At 31.4% G+C, this 18,325-nt stretch overlaps 1 protein-coding gene across 3 annotated transcripts; it reads right to left on the bottom strand.

Moving 5' to 3' along the window:
- Positions 1 to 19: 19 nt before the first annotated feature.
- On the bottom strand, positions 20 to 16,778 carry LOC134718286 (uncharacterized). 3 transcript variants are annotated; one of them, XM_063580796.1, is made up of 7 exons: positions 16,525 to 16,778; positions 16,370 to 16,409; positions 9,011 to 9,259; positions 4,535 to 4,663; positions 3,328 to 3,414; positions 2,153 to 2,257; positions 20 to 1,184 (listed from the first exon to the last, which is right to left on the bottom strand). In XM_063580796.1, exons 3-7 carry the CDS (start codon positions 9,230 to 9,232, stop codon positions 264 to 266), a joined length of 1,464 nt encoding a protein of 487 aa, XP_063436866.1. In that variant the 5' UTR covers positions 9,233 to 9,259; positions 16,370 to 16,409; positions 16,525 to 16,778; the 3' UTR covers positions 20 to 263. The 3 variants fall into 3 exon arrangements, with proteins under 3 accessions (XP_063436866.1, XP_063436852.1, XP_063436859.1); XM_063580782.1 differs by lacking the exon at positions 16,370 to 16,409; XM_063580789.1 differs by lacking the exons at positions 16,370 to 16,409; positions 16,525 to 16,778 and adding an exon at positions 13,815 to 14,103.
- Positions 16,779 to 18,325: the final 1,547 nt, after the last annotated feature.

The following is an 18,325-nucleotide window of genomic DNA, read 5'->3' as shown; positions in this document are numbered from 1 at the left end:
AAAAAATTAACTACGACAGTTTCAAAAATATATCATGTAATATATCATGTAATAAATGGTAACGATATTGTGTTTTGACAACACGGTCATAATTGATACTATTAACACACTAATACTTGACTACTGAATGTTAAAATCCAGATTTCATGATATCAACTATTTTCTAAATATTTTTTTTTAAGAGATTTCCACTTTAACGTGGATATGTAAGAGTACATGAAAGCAGATATAGTCTCCAATGTATTTAAAAGACAGATGTTTTATCATCTCCGATGATGTCTGATGAATTCGCGACTAACACTGAAATTAGAAGACATAATCCTTTTGTTGGTTGCTGATTTTGAAAGTCTATTAAAGACATTGTTTTGGTTATGGCACCACTGATTTATCTTTAATGTAGGAATAATTGTTTTACTTCTTTGCGTAGAAAGACGCTCTGATTCTCGTTTTAATAATCGTGATTGTCCTAAAATCTTTGACACTTCTGCTAAAGGTGACGACGCTGTTGTTTGAGTCGATGACCGCCTGCTACTGGCAGATGACGGATGAGTAAGAAAAAATGGAAGACTTTGAACTGATATTTTATCATCCATTTCTGTTTTTTCACGACGTAGTTCCCATTGTTTTTTCTCGTGTGCGTAACTTCCAACAACTTGTACATTGCGCATCGAGGGAGCGCTCTTGCTGACGAGTCGTCTTTGGTAAAATTGACTGTTGTGTGTTTGCAACGCCATCGACGCTTTTGTCGGTTTATGCATTACTACCGGTTTTTCAGGGGGTACATACACATGGGGATTAAAATTTCCTAAACATGGCGACATAGAGGGAGACATTGTTCCATAGCCATCATCTTTACCATTGAGCTTGTCAAGAACATCTGTTAAAGACGATTCGTTATTTTTGTCACTAAGATGTCCTGAATCCGATTCATCGTCTGATGTATTGTTATCTTCCTCTTCACTCTCAATTTCCTTGGGTGGGAGAAGGTGTTTTGGCAAGGGTGGGGGCGGAGGTCGTTTTTCCCATGTTTGTCTCGGCTCCACGCGCACAAAGGGAAACACGTTTTTATTTTTAACATCAATGACCTCAACGATGTGTTCATTTTCAAGGTCAAATGCTAGATCTCGACAACTTCTTTCATAACAGCTTATACGTTTACCTTTTTTGTCCTTTTCTTTTAAATCCTGTAAATGGAGAAATTAAGCGTCATTGTCGCATTTACAATTCGATTATAAATAATCTGTCAATATTTAACGTAATTCTAATTACAAATTTTTGTTGTACGGAATCTTATAAGAAAACAAAAAAGTTATTCATACATAATTTTAATGTGATTTGCAAGAGCTTGCAGCTGCTATTCAGACTTTATAAATGGTGGCCAGTGTCTTAGCAAAAAGTTGAAGAACCAGGGACTGGGTGATGTTAAATAACGTCTCGTCCTTTTCTCTCTCAAAATGTTCATCTGGAGATACCAAGACCTTATTGATAAACATTCCGTATTATATATATAGTGTATTTTATTTGTCTTTGTAACTTAATTCTTTTACTGCAGGTTATTTTTTGGTATAATCCATTTTACGTGGCTCGGTACTTATACATCCCATCGTTATGTTATTACGCTATGGTAAACTTTTGTACTCTTTTCTTTCGTTTTTAATTATGTGTTTTGTCTATGCCTATGCTTTTTTTGTGTTTTTGACATATTTCTATGTTTTATAGTTATTAATACTATAAAACAAATGTTGACTGCTGTACTCCTACTTTTTGACATTTTTACCTATTATGTCTGTTTGTTTTGTTCACACATTGTTGTCAATATAAAGGAATTTTATGTGACTGTTAAAAAAGTGTTTTAGCTACCTACATCAGAAAATGCTTGTACCAAGTCAGGAATATAACAGTTGCTGTCCATTCGTTTGATGTGTTTAAGCTTTTTATTTTGCCATTTGATTAGGGACTTTCTGTTTTGAATTTCGTTATTTTTTTGAATTTTTTTGAATTTTTTGCCAGATTTCTATTCATGAAAAAACATGTATCAATATTCGATGCGCTTACTATCAACACGAGTTTTACAATGTTGAATATACCATTTTCACTATTGAACTCATTTTAACTCGGTGTCGATCCAAAACGAATAGCTTTCGAAACTTACAAAATATTTAGCTTTATGGTTGTAATTTATTCCGACATCTATCAGAAACTCAGCCATTGCTGTTTGTCCTGCTCTAATTGCTATCATCAATAGGTTTTCTTTATACTGGAAGATAAAATGATTTCATAATTTTTTTTTTATAATTTTATTATCGTTTGATTGTGGTGAAGTCCTTTTGATTTCTTTTGTGTATAAGTTCAACATATCAATACATATATGGGAATACAAATATTTTGAAATACTATTAAATTATGATTTTGTTTTTATTGTATTATATATTTCAAATCCCCTTGAGTTAAAAAAAAACCTACTCAAATAGTTATCAAAGGTACAAGGATAATAATTTAGTACGCCAGACGTGCGTTTCGTCTACACAAGACTCATCAGTGACGCTCAGATCAAAATAGTTAAAAAGCCAAACAAGTACAAAGTTGAAGAGCATTGCGGATCAAAAATTCCAAAAAGTTGTGCCAAATACGTCTAAGGTAATCTATGCCTGGGGTAAGAAAATCCATAGTTTTTCGAAAAAATCAAAGTTTTGCAAACGGGAAATTTATTAATATGACCACGTTATTGATATTCATGTCAACTCCGAGGTGTTGACTACTGGGCTGGTGATAGCCTCTGGGACGAAACGTCCACCAGCAAAGGCATCGACCCAGTGGTGTAAATAGTTAGCAAAGGTACCAGGATTATAATTAAGTACGCCAGACCTGCGTTTCGTTTACATAAGACTCATCATTGACGCTCATATCAAAATATTTATAAAGCAAAACAAGAACAAAGTTACTCAAAGATTGATAAATATATAAGGAATGTAATTGTCTTAACTAACGCTACGTAGAAGCCTTACTGTATTTATTGATATGGTTGTTGATACAGTTAAAAAAAAAGGAGCAGATTTTCGAAAATTACCAGGCTACCAAAAAAATGTTTTTCTGATCTTGAAACAATTATAGAAGAATTATACAGAAATTGGATTGTTCAAGTTTTGATAAACGATGAAATTGAAATACTTTGTATTGGTTGAAAGATAAAACGGACATTATTATTTTTTAAATTGTAATTCATAAAACGACCTCTTGCTTACAACAGCATGAAGACATTGTAAAATGCTTATCTAATTATTATGTTTGTTGTAGTAATTAAAACATATAAATATTTTATCATACTACCCATGTCATGTTGATGTCAGCATTCTTTTTATCCAGTGAATTGTGAAGAGTAAGGAAATCGCCATTCCTAACTGCATTATACATGTCCTGTGAATGAATCAAAAACAATTAAAAAAACCAACATCAATTACAAACAGCAGTTAATAAATAAAAACATATGGGTTTATTTTGGAACCAGAAAATAAAAAAAATATGAAATTGACTTTACATATTGTAATTTCATACATTTGAAAGCTGTCTTGTGGTACTCTGACATAACTTTTGGGGTTTTATTATTTAATTTTTTTTTACATAATATGGTTTTGACATTACTTCATGCTGTTTTGATATTAATCTTTATGGTATAGGCATTACTTTACTTGATGCTATTTTGATATTACATGATTTTGGTTACTAATATGGTATTAATTGTTATTACTTCTTAATATGGCTTTGTCATAACTTTTAAATTTGACTTAATTATTATCTAGTGCGGTTGTGTCATCAGGCAATTATATTATTTTTATTCAATTACATTATAACAGTATAATCGTAAGTGTTATGTCGCTTGCTATTAGCACTTATATATCAAAAACGTAATATTAGTTTGTAAGATGAATGAAAAAATAAATTATTTATAAATTTCTTTAAAATCTAAATGCGTATGAAAATGACAATAAATAAAATATAACCTATGATCAATGGCAGTGCGTTTTTGACATAAAAAATAATAATCAATCATTTGCTGTAAAGATAATAATAATAATTTGGACATCAACATTATACAGTTCATTAAATTAAAATTGTCCTTCTTGTAAAATGTCGGTAATACCTGTTTGCGAATCTTTGTCATTCTGATATGCCAGAGTTTGTAAGTAAACTTATCTTAAAGATACCAATATTAAAAAAAAATATGCCAGACGTGCGTTTAATCTACAAAAGACTAACCAGTAACGCTCGAATCAAATAGGTTCAAAAATCCATATTAAACGTTTTTTGCCAAATATAGTTAAGGTAGTTTCTTCCAGGGGAAAAAATCTTCCAAAAATTCGATGTTTTTTTTTTTAAAGTTTTCAATTAAGACCTTAACAATGATAATCCATGTCAACACAAAAGTGATGACTACGTGGCTGGATATACTCTCTTGGAGGAAACTTCCACCACCCAACTGCTTGTAAATAAACTCGTCATAGATACCAGGATGATTCAGTCATTTTCTGTTTCCTACCTCTTTTTCTTCCTTTGTCATTTCTGTTTCCTCTTCCTCACTTTCATCCTCGTCGGTATTATCTTTCTCTTGGACACTTCCATTACTACTTGGTTTTCGTTTCTTTCTTTCCTTTTTATCTTTCAAACCCTATTTGAATTTAAAGTTATATCATTAAGGTTTTGTATGTTTTAACTGGTGGTAATATCTAATACTACAAATGTAATAAAAATAAAAATCGAAATTGAGAATATGCCAAAGAGACAACAATCCGACCAAAGAGCAGAAAACAGCCGAAGAACACCAATGGGTCTTCAAGAGGTGGCCCTTAATTAAAAATGGGTACTAGTTAAGTAAAAATGGACGTCTTTCTTGCATGTATGGATGAATATTTAAAACAAATGATTGAAATGTGTGAAAGCATAATTTTAAAAAATACAGCTGTAACAGATACTAAGGAAATAGGACACCAGATTGTTGTTACAAAGAACTGAAAAGTTGTCGTCTATATAAGGTCATTTTCATAGTTAAATTACATGTGAAAGTGTTTGTGCAAATAACTAATTCAACTATAGCCAAAACCCCAATAATACATCAAAAACACATTCACACACAATATAAGGTTTCTTGTCAAAACAAAATCAGTGTTTAAATCTTCCCGAGTCCGGACAAGAACTTTTGTAAAACATGTAATGCGACATAGAATTATCATACACATCCGTTTCGATGCATAAATTCATTCGGTACAACCGTCACCAGATTAAAAATCATTGAATCTATAAAATATTCAAATTTAAAATTAGAATAGTCGTTTTATGCATAGGCAATATATGTTTTATTAATGAATAAAAGTATTACCATTTAAATTCTAGTGAAAGCACTTAGTGAATAGCTCAGCAGTAATTGATGTTATATGGAAGCAATTCAATAAACTTCGAAAAATATAATATATAAAGTTTTAAAAACCTTTCAGCGTTTGAACAATGTAGTTTTTATTTAGACAAACATGTTAAAATGTCATCGTCAATGAAAAAAAAAAGTTTTAAAATTAAGTGTCTGCATTTGTTCGTACTTAAACATGATTTGAAATAAGATTTATTAATCAATGTGAGCTTATATACAGTACTCAATCTGCACTCTGTGTAACGGGATAATACAATCAATACTCATGCAGATTACAGATATTTGTATGTGTGCTGTAACAGCGTGCACTTAATAGTTGATAGCATACTCCATAAACTGATATGGAGACGAACAATAATGCTAATATATGTTTGGCGCGCCAGACATTGTCTCCAATAATAATGTCATAGAATCGGTAGACATTGTCATCAATAATAATGTCATAGAATCGTCAGACATTGTCATCAATAATTATGTCATAAAATAGTCAGACATTGTCATCAATAATAATGTATTAAAATCGTCAGACATTCTCATCAATAATGTCATAGAATCGTCAGACATTGTCATCTATAATAATGTATTAAAAACGTCAGACTTTGTCATCCATTATGCCATAGAATCGTCAGACATTGACATCATTGATAATAATGTCATAAAATAGTCAGACATTGTCATCAATAATAATGTATTAAAATCGTCAGACATTCTCATCAATAATGTCATAGAATCGTCAGACATTGTCATCTATAATAATGTATTAAAAACGTCAGACTTTGTCATCCATTATGCCATAGAATCGTCAGACATTGACATCATTGATAATAATGTCATAAAATAGTCAGACATTGTCATCAATAATAATGACACAGAATCGCCAGACATTGTCATCAATAATAATGACACAGAATCGTCAGACATTGTCATCAATAATAATGTCATAAAATAATAATGTCATAAAATAGTCAGACTTTGTCATCTATAATAATTTCAAAGAATAATCAGACTTTGTCATCTATAATAATGTCAAAGAATAATCAGACTTTGTCATCTATAATAATGTCAAAGAATAATCAGACTTTGTCATCATAATAATGTCATAAAATAGTCAGACATTGTCATCAATAATAATGTCATAGAATCGTCAGACATTGTCATCAATAATAATGACACAGAATCGTCAGACATTGTCATCAATAATAATGTCATAAAATAGTCAGACATTGTCATCAATAATAATGTCATAGAATCGTCAGACATTGTCATCAATAATAATGACACAGAATCGTCAGACATTGTCATCAATAATAATGTCATAAAATCGTCTGACATTGTCATCAATAATAAAGACACAGAATCGTCAGACATTGTCATCAATAATAATGTCATAATATAATAATGTCATAGAATCGTCAGACATTGTCATCAATAATAATGTCATAGAATCGTCAGACATTGTCATCAATAATAAAGACACAGAATCGTCTGATATTGTCATCAATAATAATGTCATAAAATAATAATGTCATAAAATAGTCAGACTTTGTCATCTATAATAATGTCAAAGAATCGTCAGACTTTGTCATCTATAATAATGTCATAAAATAGTCTGACATTGTCATCAATAATAATGTCATAGAATCGTCAGACATTGTCATCAATAATAAAGACACAGAATCGTCTGACATTGTCATCAATAATAATGTCATAAAATAATAATGTCATAAAATAGTCAGACTTTGTCATCTATAATAATGTCAAAGAATCGTCAGACTTTGTCATCATAATAATGTCATAAAATAGTCTGACATTGTCATCAATAATAATGACACAGAATCGTCAGACATTGTCATCAATAATAATGTCATAAAATAATAATGTCATAAAATAATCAGACTTTGTCATCATAATAATGTCAAAGAATAATCAGACTTTGTCATCATAATAATGTCAAAGAATAATCAGACTTTGTCATCATAATAATGTCAAATAATCGTCAGACATTAGCATCCATTACAATCCTTCCAATTATCATAGAAAGATTGTTATTGGACTCAATGGAGCTATACTTTATATTCTTTAAGATGAAAATGTAAATATAAGTTAAAGCATTAAGTGCCCGATTTTAAGATCAAATTATTGCGAACACTATTTTATCATTTAATACGTCAATTTATAAATATGAATTTCGCTGAATGACTTCGGACCTCGTGCTATCTGAAGGTATATTTTGATAGTAGCTTTTGAATTTTTTTTTATTATTCAAACATTAATGTAATATAAAAAGTACTTAATGATAAGTATTTCAAATCAACCTTGGTGAAATGGTTTATATTTGCATTGTGATGTGAATAGGTTAGCATTTAAAACTTTATCAATATAATTGATTGGTAATGGATGTGTAAATCACAGATAACACCAGTCTCAAAGTCGCCATAATTGTTCAGTTCTTGTTATATTTGGAAACATTGTATGCTTTATATATGGTACAAAGTGTACTTTTAAATCCCTAATCCGTGGAAGTAAAAGTCGGACAGTTGTTCTGAAAAGATGTTAGTTTCTATATTTAGTTTTTATGATTAGATCTGCCGTAAATGTAACTGATAATCCAATCGTAAATAAAAAGGGAAAAGATTAATAAGGTTCAACGAAAAAGTACAAGTCAATAACAAATATAGAGATATAAAATTTACCAAAATACACATATAGAAGTCACCAATAGAAGACATGAAGAGGTCACCACACAGCAATCGTATGAGCAAGCTATGAAGTGTCTCGATTAAAGACAAGGTGGAGTCAACAGACGACCAATTCTTGACAAACTAAAAGAACAAATGTTGAGATAATTGCTTGATTGGTAAGAAACTTACACATACGTAATATATAGAAAAGGGAAAGTGGTCATGTGATAACGGGGTCAGTATGTCAGAGGTGAAGGTCACTGCTATAAATTAGTCCAGGACAAAAATAATTAATAGTAGCTTGACTTTCTCATTCTTGCCGTTGAAATAAAATTTATACAGATGGAAAATAGGAAGGGAGAGAAACATTTATATAGGTCAACAATCAAAATTACTGCTACTTCAAATATTTAAAGAAAATTAAGTTTATGGATGGTATCCTTAAACCACATTCATAGTAAAAAATAACAGAACATTTAATATATTTGCCCATCAAAGCATACTGGGTTTCAAATCACTGAAATATATGCAGTTGGGGGAGCATTATTTGGAGGTGGCAGGTAATCATGTTAGCCACACGTATGTTTCGTAATGAAATCATTAAATTGTAATTACTATATTTGGAAGGAGAGTTGTCTCATTGGGACTCACACCACATCTTCCTATATCTAGTAATAAGATATTTGCAACTTACCTTACAAGGTGTTCTCGATTAATCCAAATTGACGAAACAACATTATTTGAATCGACAGACTTTTACAAATATGGCATCAACAATCTCAGTCCACAACATATTTAACAATTCCATGCAGTGAATATACTTATATAAAATAAGACATACATTACCAATCCCAACAAATATATAAGATACATAAAAAATCTGCCTCAAATTTGTCACATCAAAAATATTCACCTTTTCTTGAGTTCGTTCTTGTTCTTTTGTGTTTGTTGAATTCTTCAATGTCTTCGAATTCTTATCTTCTGGTTTATGTTCTTTATTTTTTTGTTTTCCTGTTGTCTTAATATCTGTAAAGTTGGGCAATTCTGAAGATTTTGAAGATCTTGGTGTGCTGGTTTTGAATTTTACGTCTTCTCCAGCGTCGATCAGTTCGTCTGCGTCGTCTGCCATTTTCATTCTGTTGTTTATTACATTATGTCACCACTGAAATTGAACATGGATTCAAATGAAAAATCTCAGTATATTGATTTATTTATTCCATCGCACCACTGAGAATGGAATAGATCATTACACTTGAAAATAAATATTAAAAAATTTGAATAAGACGTGTTTAAGAAGAAAATAACAGTACACTGTGAAGACGACATATGGATATCTTTTTACCGTTTTGGACACATTTTGTAAAATTTTAATACCTTTGTGTACAACTAGTATCGTAGATCCAAGGTAAGAAATTTTATTTTAATTCTATTAAAGTCTTACAAATTAAACATGAGAAGTCTTGAATTTAAATTTAATTATTTCTTTTAAATTTCAGGTGTTAAAAACTGAAGTGGAGGTGGAATTTTAGCAGTGTTTACGTTAGTTCGAATATGGAACATATGTACATAAATATGTTGAGGCTCAAATAAGGCAATATTCAAGTACAAATTCCTACAAAGAACAGACTATTTTTAGCAATGTCAATGAGATGAAGAAAGAAAGAAAAGAGATCGAGATGTTTATAGGCGGATCCAATGGGTGGCCCAGGGGGCACAGGCACCCCCTTTCGTAGGAAAAATTTGGTTAATTATATAGGTCATCGGTGAAACGTGACTGGAGCGCCCCCTTTTTTTTGGTCAGTCACGGTGGACCCCCTTACAAAAAGTTCTAGATCCGCCACTGAGGTAAGCATATGTTCTTCAACAAAGGACTAGTGTGTTCACAATAACCGCGATTCTTAACAAGTTAATAAACTACAAACTTAAACTCGAAGTCAATTCAAGAGACACAAACTGCCAATAGGACAAGGACTGGAACAAATGTAGTTATTGTAAAAGATTGGCATATTCCTTAGTTGATAGGTCAAACATGGTAAATTGTGTGATAGGAGAAATTCGAATTGTGGTATATCTTATTTACAACCCCTTGGCAATTGCCATAATTCGGCGTATATCTGTCTATTAGGGTAAAACATGATCTTCTCAACAAGTGGAAACGCTAGGGAATTGAAGCAAAAGTGAAGGGGAGTCCTGATCTGGTTTCGATGCAAGATCCCATTTGTCTGTTATTATTGGCTCTTAAATACTAAAGATTAAAAGTTATTATTCTGTTGCTTCACACATCGTTGTCAATATGGAGTTCAAGTTATGCGACTGTTATACAAGTGAGAGGTTTGGCTAGCTATACACCAAGGTTTAATCCTCCTTTTTCTACTTAAGAAAGTACATGTACTAAGTCAAGAATGTGACAATTGTTACCCATTCGTTAGAGCTTTTGATTTTGCCATTTGATAAGAAACTTTCCGTTTTGAATTTTCCTCAGAGTTCGTTATTTTTGTGATTTTACCTTTTCTTCTATCGAGTAGTATGTTTTCTCCAGATCCGTGTTTGACAGTTTAACGATTTTCAAACACATACTATGAAAGGAAATTGCTACGTCGTGATCAAAACTAGCTCAATTGAGCTAATTAAGGATCTGAATTCCTGGCATAGTTTGAAAGTACCATAACTGATAAGGCATAACATAAACAGTCATCTAGCGATTACGACATCTTTGAACAAGTCACAAATACAACCCAATGACACGGTCATGTGATAATCGATATTTATACCTTAGAAATATGGATAATTTGATATTTTCTTGAAATTCAAGAATTTTTATCAAGACAATCTATTAAGAATTATAATTGGGTCATTTATTTTCAACATACTAAAAATGTCGACCTCTTTTATACTATTGAAATACAAAAATGTATATGAAAATCAAAGAACAGTTGGTAGAAATATATTCGAAGAAAAAAACATAAAACTTGTATGACCACAACGGTCATTAAAGGTGTCTCAATCATACTTTATATAATCTCATAAAAGACGGATTAATGGATTAATTTTTGACATCAGGCAGGTATTCTTTCAATCATATTTAAGTCAACATTTTGAGTATTTATAATATTTAGAATTAAAATTTCAATTTAAGTTTTATTGTAACATTTATTATATCAACGTTAACAAAAACGTTTAACTTGGTGCTGACTTCATCTGACTGTCCTTTTGTAAGACTAGATCACATTTTATGATGTGTATTATTATATACATATATAAATATTATCTCCTAGACAAAACCGAAACACGCTGTATAAAGAGAAAAGAACACAATTCTTATAACGTGATATGATAAAACAAACAATGATGAAGTAAGTTCAGGGTTTAAAACTCAACAATTGCTCGACTAGCAGTTAGAAAGCAACAGATTTTCAGTAAATCTCCTAAGATAACAAAATCTGGTTATGAAAAGAACTGATATATTGACTAATATTTTAAGTTTAACATCGATCAAAAAGACAAACAAACGGCCTAAAATGTACTTGAGTTTTGAAGAACGTAATTTAATATGAAATCCTGACAACTACGATAGGGTATACTTTGCTTATTGATTTAATTTGACATTTCTTCCTGAATTCCCAACTCTGAAATCTAAACTAGCATGAATAACATTGAGAAGACTGTATCCATATGATAAAACAGAGCAAGTCCTTCGTGATTGATTGGTGTTTTACACCCTAGCATTGTCCCCTAGCATTGTCCCCTAGTATTGTCTCCTAGCATTGTCCCCTAGCATTGTCTCCTAGCATTGTCCCCTAGCATTGTCCCCTAGCATTGTCCCCTAGCATTGTCTCCTACTATTGTCCCCTAGCATTTTCCCCTAGCATTGTCTCCTAGCATTGCCCCCTAGCATTGTCTCCTAGCATTGTCCCCTAGCACTGTCCCCTAGCATTGTCCCCTAGCATTGTCTCCTAGCATTGTCTCCTAGCTTGTCCCCTAGCATTGTCCCCTAGCATTGTCAAGGCCAAGAAGTGTTTCATATATGATAATCACAAACTGATAATGGGACAACTGCTTGTTGAGAACCCATTCGACTGTCATATGAGAGTAAAGTAGAGGCGACTATTACTCAGTATTAGTGACGCTTAATATTGGTAATGCCGGCTGTGGGACAACTTCCTTGCTAGGAGCACGCCGGCCCACTATCAAGATTTTGAGTATCTGATATATTCGACACAACTACAGAATGGTGGTAGTATTTCTTAGAAGATGAAACTTGTTTCCAATGGCAAATTTATCTGATACCCTTTATTTTTGATTCGTAAAGTATGTGCATACCCAAGAAACAACTCTCAAATTGAAATAAATTTGGATTTTTTTTTTAAAAAAATACCAAAATGTTAGTTGCAAAATAATCATACCCCATAAGGGATTAAAATATGCCAACAAAAGTCAAAAGAGTAACCTTCTATTCAGGCAAGAAGTTAGAAATAGCGTTCTAAGTCTCATTTTGGCAGTTGGTAAAACATAAATGGCTAGCTTTTGTAGTAATCAAGGCCATTGATGGCGGCGTAAAATAAAGCCTATACACTTTAGGGCACGATAAGTACACTAACTAACATGTCCGTGTCACTGCACATAAAGGAACGATTTAATAAACATATATATAATTTTAATAGATCAATTTATCTTTAAACAAGTGAGATATGCTTATATAATTTATGGAACTGTATCAAAAAGTGTTTAAGTGTTATTACGATAGAACATTAAGGTTTTAATAACCTTGTTACATTTTACCACTGATTTTTTTACAATTAAATCAGATTAGTTTAAAGTTATAACTGAATTACATTTGAAATTTACACTGCGTCGTAATCGTTTAATTTCTAACTTTTTTGGCTACGGCATGGGAATTACTTTTTCATGTCAAGATGAACTATTTTTGAATAACTCTTATTATACAAAGATTAACCTCTGTGCTATGGTCTGAATTAGTCTTTATTAGAATAAATCTAGTTAGAAATAAACACAGATTTTGTGTTTCGGTGTACATGCTATCATCGAAAAGAGACCTCCACCGTCCACTGGGAGCTTTTAAAACTTGTTCGACAACTTTAACAGGTATGCCATAGGACCTCCAAATCAAGAGTTCTTTTTCTAATTTCCACCCTTCAAAAAGCCAGCCGAGACTATCAAACATATGGTAGCTCATAAGTTTTATATAAGGGGCAGTCAAAAAGGAAATGGTGTATATCCTCACTATCTTACTCACATCGACATAGTTGATCAGATATAATAGCCCGCCTGAAATAATCTAGACCGAGTAAAAACAAGGAAGTGTATAGTATTGATATACAAATCCTTGGTTAAATCAATATATAATTTTCTATGCCATATAAAAACAAATTTCGAAGACCATATAAAAGACGAGTAGTCGATCACGATTTCCAGTGCCGTTGTTTATCTATTCCGATTTGAAGTTGATAACGAATCTAATTTTCCAAAATAAACTATTTAGGACTATTGTTCTGAATGTGATAAAATATTTGCAGTTTTAAACTTTTTCTACGTCTTTTAGGGTTATAAACAAGAGTGGCCTCAATAATTTGGAGGAAAACGAGAAAAGAGAAAATATCGACGGTATACATGTAAAATCAGGGGTTGTCACTTAGTGCAGAATTCTCAAAACTAGATTGTTTAACTTATTAGTGTTTTGGTCTGAGCTACTTTCTTACCTTTAATATGCAGAACAAATTACAACATATGCTGAAAAAGGGTCCAATATCCAGAGAAAGCTTTAGTAAAATATTGTTAAATTCCGATATAGCTTGCTTTAGTGTTAAACAGCGTGAAATCCCCAATTAAAGTATTATCCCTTTTCTATAAGAATTCCTGTGGATGTCTGCCGTTCACAGAAGAAAATTAGGTAAGAATACGTGTAGGATTTGTGTAATTAAATAGTTTAAATACAATTCACAAAATTATATTCTAAATGGTGTCCTTTGAAATATTGAGTTTAAAATTAGAGACCTTTTAAAAAGTCCTCTGTATGTCTTTAAATGATTTTCAAAGATAACCAATTGTGTGTTGACTTGTGACATTCTTAAGATAACGCTTACAAATATGACAATGTTTTCATTTCATATCTCTATTTATCCTGTTTAGAGTATGTTAACAAAATGTTGAAGATTCTTTTTATCTGTTTACAGGTGCTAAAATAGACGTCTTATTGATATTTTGAAGACTAGTTGTGCGTTCTCAAAAAAAATCTATTGTAGCATTATATTGAAAGCTTCGAAAAAGAAGAAATGACGTACAATGTAGCAAATTTGATATACAACATTTCATACCGTTGCAGCTCCGTCGAAAAAAAACCCAAACCAACGTGTGTGTATCAGAGGAGGATTTAGATCCCCCCCCCTTTTTGGGAAAAAATAGGTTTGGCATATAGGGAATCACTGAAGCGTGACTGGAGCGGCCCCCTCTTAGGTCAGTCAGTGGGCCCCCACTTATGAAAATTTCTGGATCCACCACCAACTTATGTAGATGTATACCTGTTTTCTAAGCTCAGTCAGAGCAATTGTTCAGACCTGCATAAATCTAATAACTCGTTTTTTGTCTTTGAAATTAGTAAATTTATTGCATTATTATGATAAATATTCATGAATCATATCTAAGCAGAAGAAAAAACAAAGAATATTATTGATTGTATAGACAGCTAACATTTGTACCTTTGACATTTTATTATTTAATCGGAACTGATAACGAATTGTACATCGTATGAAAAATTGAACATAGAATTGATTTATAAAATGGCAAACATCAATATCTGTTATACTTTTCAAAAAAGGAATTCTTGCAGAAAATTACTTGATAGAAGTTATTAAGTTTTTATTGATTTTTAAACCAAATACGATAATTAATGGTATCAATCTACAAACCTCAATATTTCCTTGTTTGCCAATGAAGTGCGGAGATTACCAAAAGTGTATAATGAGAATTGAAGAAAAACCCAGGAAATGGATTTATTGGAATGAAGTTCATGAACAATTACTTCCTATTTATAATTAGGACGCTGATATCGAGTAATTGCAGAAACATGTTTAATGATTTAGCATTTCCGTGGAGATTTCCTGGAAAAGAATAATATATGGTTTATTTCCAACATTTCATAAAAAGAAACCAAAATCGAGCAAAATCTTCATCTAGACTTTCTCTCAAATTGCTTCTCATGATAAGAATGTCGTCATTAAAAAATGGCACAAAAACACTACCAACAATACGAAAGAGCGAGTACAAAACATTTTCCAAAAAAAAGCCCTTGCATGGTCATGATATTTTGGTTTTATGCAATTAAACATTTTTCGGTTGGTTTACATAAATTTTAGAATGAATAGGGAATATGTCAAAGAGAAACCAACCCGACAAGACAGCAGACAACAGTAGAAAGCCACCAATGGGTCTTCAACACAGAAAATTCCCAAACCGAAGTTTGTCTTCAGCTGTCCCCTAAATGAAATTGTGTACTAGTTCAGTGAAAATGGACGTCCCACTAAACTCAAAAACATATAAATATACTAAAATAAAAAAAAACATACAAGACTAACAAAGGCCAGAGGCTCCTAACTTGCGACAGACGAAAAAATACTGCGGGGTATATACAGTTCTAATGTTCCTTAAAACATATGAAGTATGTCTACTGTTATATGCTGATATTGGGGAATATTCAGTATACAGAAGTATGAAGGAAGCAAACCATCTAAAAACTGAGTATTCAAAATAAAGCGATTTTAAGAGTTACATGAAATGTATTCAACAATCTCAGTTGTGTCCTAGCCAGCCAGTCTTTACATATTATAACAGAACTTTGGTTACCGTTTTAGATTTTTCTACATCTTAAATCAGCTGATTTTTCTGTATCGTAATTCAGCTATTTTTGTGATTGACCATCGAAAGAAGAAATAAAAATCAACGAAATATCAGGTTTATAGTACTTTCTAGGTAAAAAAAATAAATATATATATATATATATATAATTCCTACGTCCAACATAAACAGACGGTTGGAAAAAACATGCTCACTTCTGGATATTCTCCGGAAAGAAACCATTTTTTAAATTAGTTATTCATATTTATTGATACTCCCCATTGGTGCAAAATTATTCATCATATAGATTTAATTAAATAAAATTTCAAATACTTGTTACACTATCAAAATATTCAACTAAAATTTAGTAGGAACATTTTTTCTCAACTTTAGAATTGTAAAATGTAAATGTCTAAGAGCTTACCTGACAGTACGAACTTGTCGGATATTCTAGTGTGAATTACCTGCATAAAAACATAATTGATATATCACGCTATGTGAAATTCATTAAAATTGAATTTTATAGTACTTTAACAATAATTCAAATTTAAATGTTCAACGATAAAAAGTTCAACTAACCTTGGATGTCCTATACTAAAGGTGTATAATATATCCAATCATCTGCCAAGATACAACTTTTCACAGATTTAATATCATATTTTAATATATTTGAATTCGCAATATCTAGTTCTTTAATCTAATAAAATTACTGTAAGCTTGTCAATCATGTAGCCCTTTGAATTTTTGCACACCGTGGATAACGGGAGAGGATATCGATCTAAGATCGATGTTTGGGTTGGGTAGATGCCAATTGGTAGCGTACTCTAGGTATATCAATAAGTCTTACACCTTGACAATTAAGACTGTATGTAAATATACTAATATTGACAATTTAAACGGTGCAAATCAAACTTTATTGGCGTAATATGCTATCCTTAATGTTTGTCATAGGTTTAAAAGATTTAATTTAAAAGGTTGAATTTTGATTGGGACGTTGACTTCGCTACTCAACTTTTTAACTAAGTTCATGCATATATATATTATCTATTATGTAACATTTCAATTCAAAAAGACATCTAGAAGAGCTCTTAAAGTTCTCTTGGCTCCAAAAACGTATGTAACCGTTTTACACATAAAACTAGGAGATGTGGTATGACTGCTATTTCATGAAATCATGCAGTAAGATTTATGGACTATACCAAGACCGTTTTAGATACACACATAACTGTGCACATTCGTCTGATAGACTTTTTTTTAATGTAAAATATGCATTGATAATTGTATAAACCCTTTTCGAAGACCGAAAGCACATACACGTCGAATCTTAAAATAGAATGAAATGTTAAATCCTCTTTGGTTTGAACTTCTGGTGACATATTGTGTAATGATGGTATACTTTTTGTCTTCTTTGGTGTAATAACTGTGCCAAGATTCTGATTTTCAAATCATTGCAAAAATGAATGCATGTGTTTATAGTACACGGATGCCCCACTCGCACTATCATTTTCTATGTACAGTGGATCATGAAATTTTGATCTAAAGTCTAATTTGGCATTAAAATAAAAAAGATCATATCAAAGGAAATATCCGTTTTAAGATTCAAGTTGATTTGACTGCAACTTTATCAAATAAATTGAGAATGGAAATTAAAGTCGCGTTCAGACGTCTAAATGAGGTTCGCTTGTCATGTTTTGGAATGTTTGGTCAGATTTTTGGAATCCTCTGGTTTTATCCATTTGAATGCCTTAAAAATTTTGCCCATTGACCCCCATTTGTCTTTTTATAAAACTTTTGCATATATAATAAGCCATCTGTAAAAGTCTTACAAAATCTTATTTAGTTATTAATACTTTTTGAGAACTTTAATTTGTCAATGATAGAGCTATGAAAAATCAAAAGAGAACATTTTCTCGCCAAAATGGCCAATATCTCGAAAAAAGCGCATTGACCTCTATATATTTTCTCCTGTTTTTTAGTTCCTAATTAATCCCCTATCAATATATAATAGTTTTACGAAAAGCTATTTATTTTGAAACTGAGTAGCAAACTTCCTTAATACCGAAATAATACACATTATGTGTACAAGTTATCATTTTGTACAAATTATAATTTGTACCAAAAAATTGTATACTTACCTCAATTAGTTTGTTACATGAGTTAATGTTAAGATCATGCGAACAGAGATGTTTTTGATTCGCTGTGGGTGTTTGTTTTCTCTCTTGGTTTGTATGACCAAAATTGAATCACGAGTTATGAAAAACGACGATTTACTGATGCCTCTGGTTTTTACGTAAAGTTTCATATTTTTTAAACAAATATTAACATTCAGTATTTATCATTTAAAGCACACATTGAAATACCGAAACACTTTTTACTCGGT

The sequence above is a fragment of the Mytilus trossulus genome, chromosome 1 (genome assembly GCF_036588685.1).
Source record: "Mytilus trossulus isolate FHL-02 chromosome 1, PNRI_Mtr1.1.1.hap1, whole genome shotgun sequence".
Classification (NCBI taxonomy): domain Eukaryota; kingdom Metazoa; phylum Mollusca; class Bivalvia; order Mytilida; family Mytilidae; genus Mytilus; species Mytilus trossulus.
Note: the sequence above shows the minus strand (reverse complement) of the source record. Positions and strands in the feature narration are given on the sequence as shown.

What these genes read in the sequence shown, in the direction of transcription:
- LOC134718286 (XM_063580796.1), bottom strand. Translation starts at nt 9,232, where the DNA reads ATGAAAATGGCAGACGACGCAGACGAACTGATCGACGCTGGAGAAGAC. An exon ending in TGACAAAGGAAGAAAAAGAG is followed by an intron (nt 3,415 to 4,534) that starts GTAGGAAACAGA and finishes ATTCATTCACAG; the next exon opens with GACATGTATAATGCAGTTAG. An exon ending in ACCATAAAGCTAAATATTTT is followed by an intron (nt 1,185 to 2,152) that starts GTAAGTTTCGAA and finishes CTCCATTTACAG; the next exon opens with GATTTAAAAGAAAAGGACAA.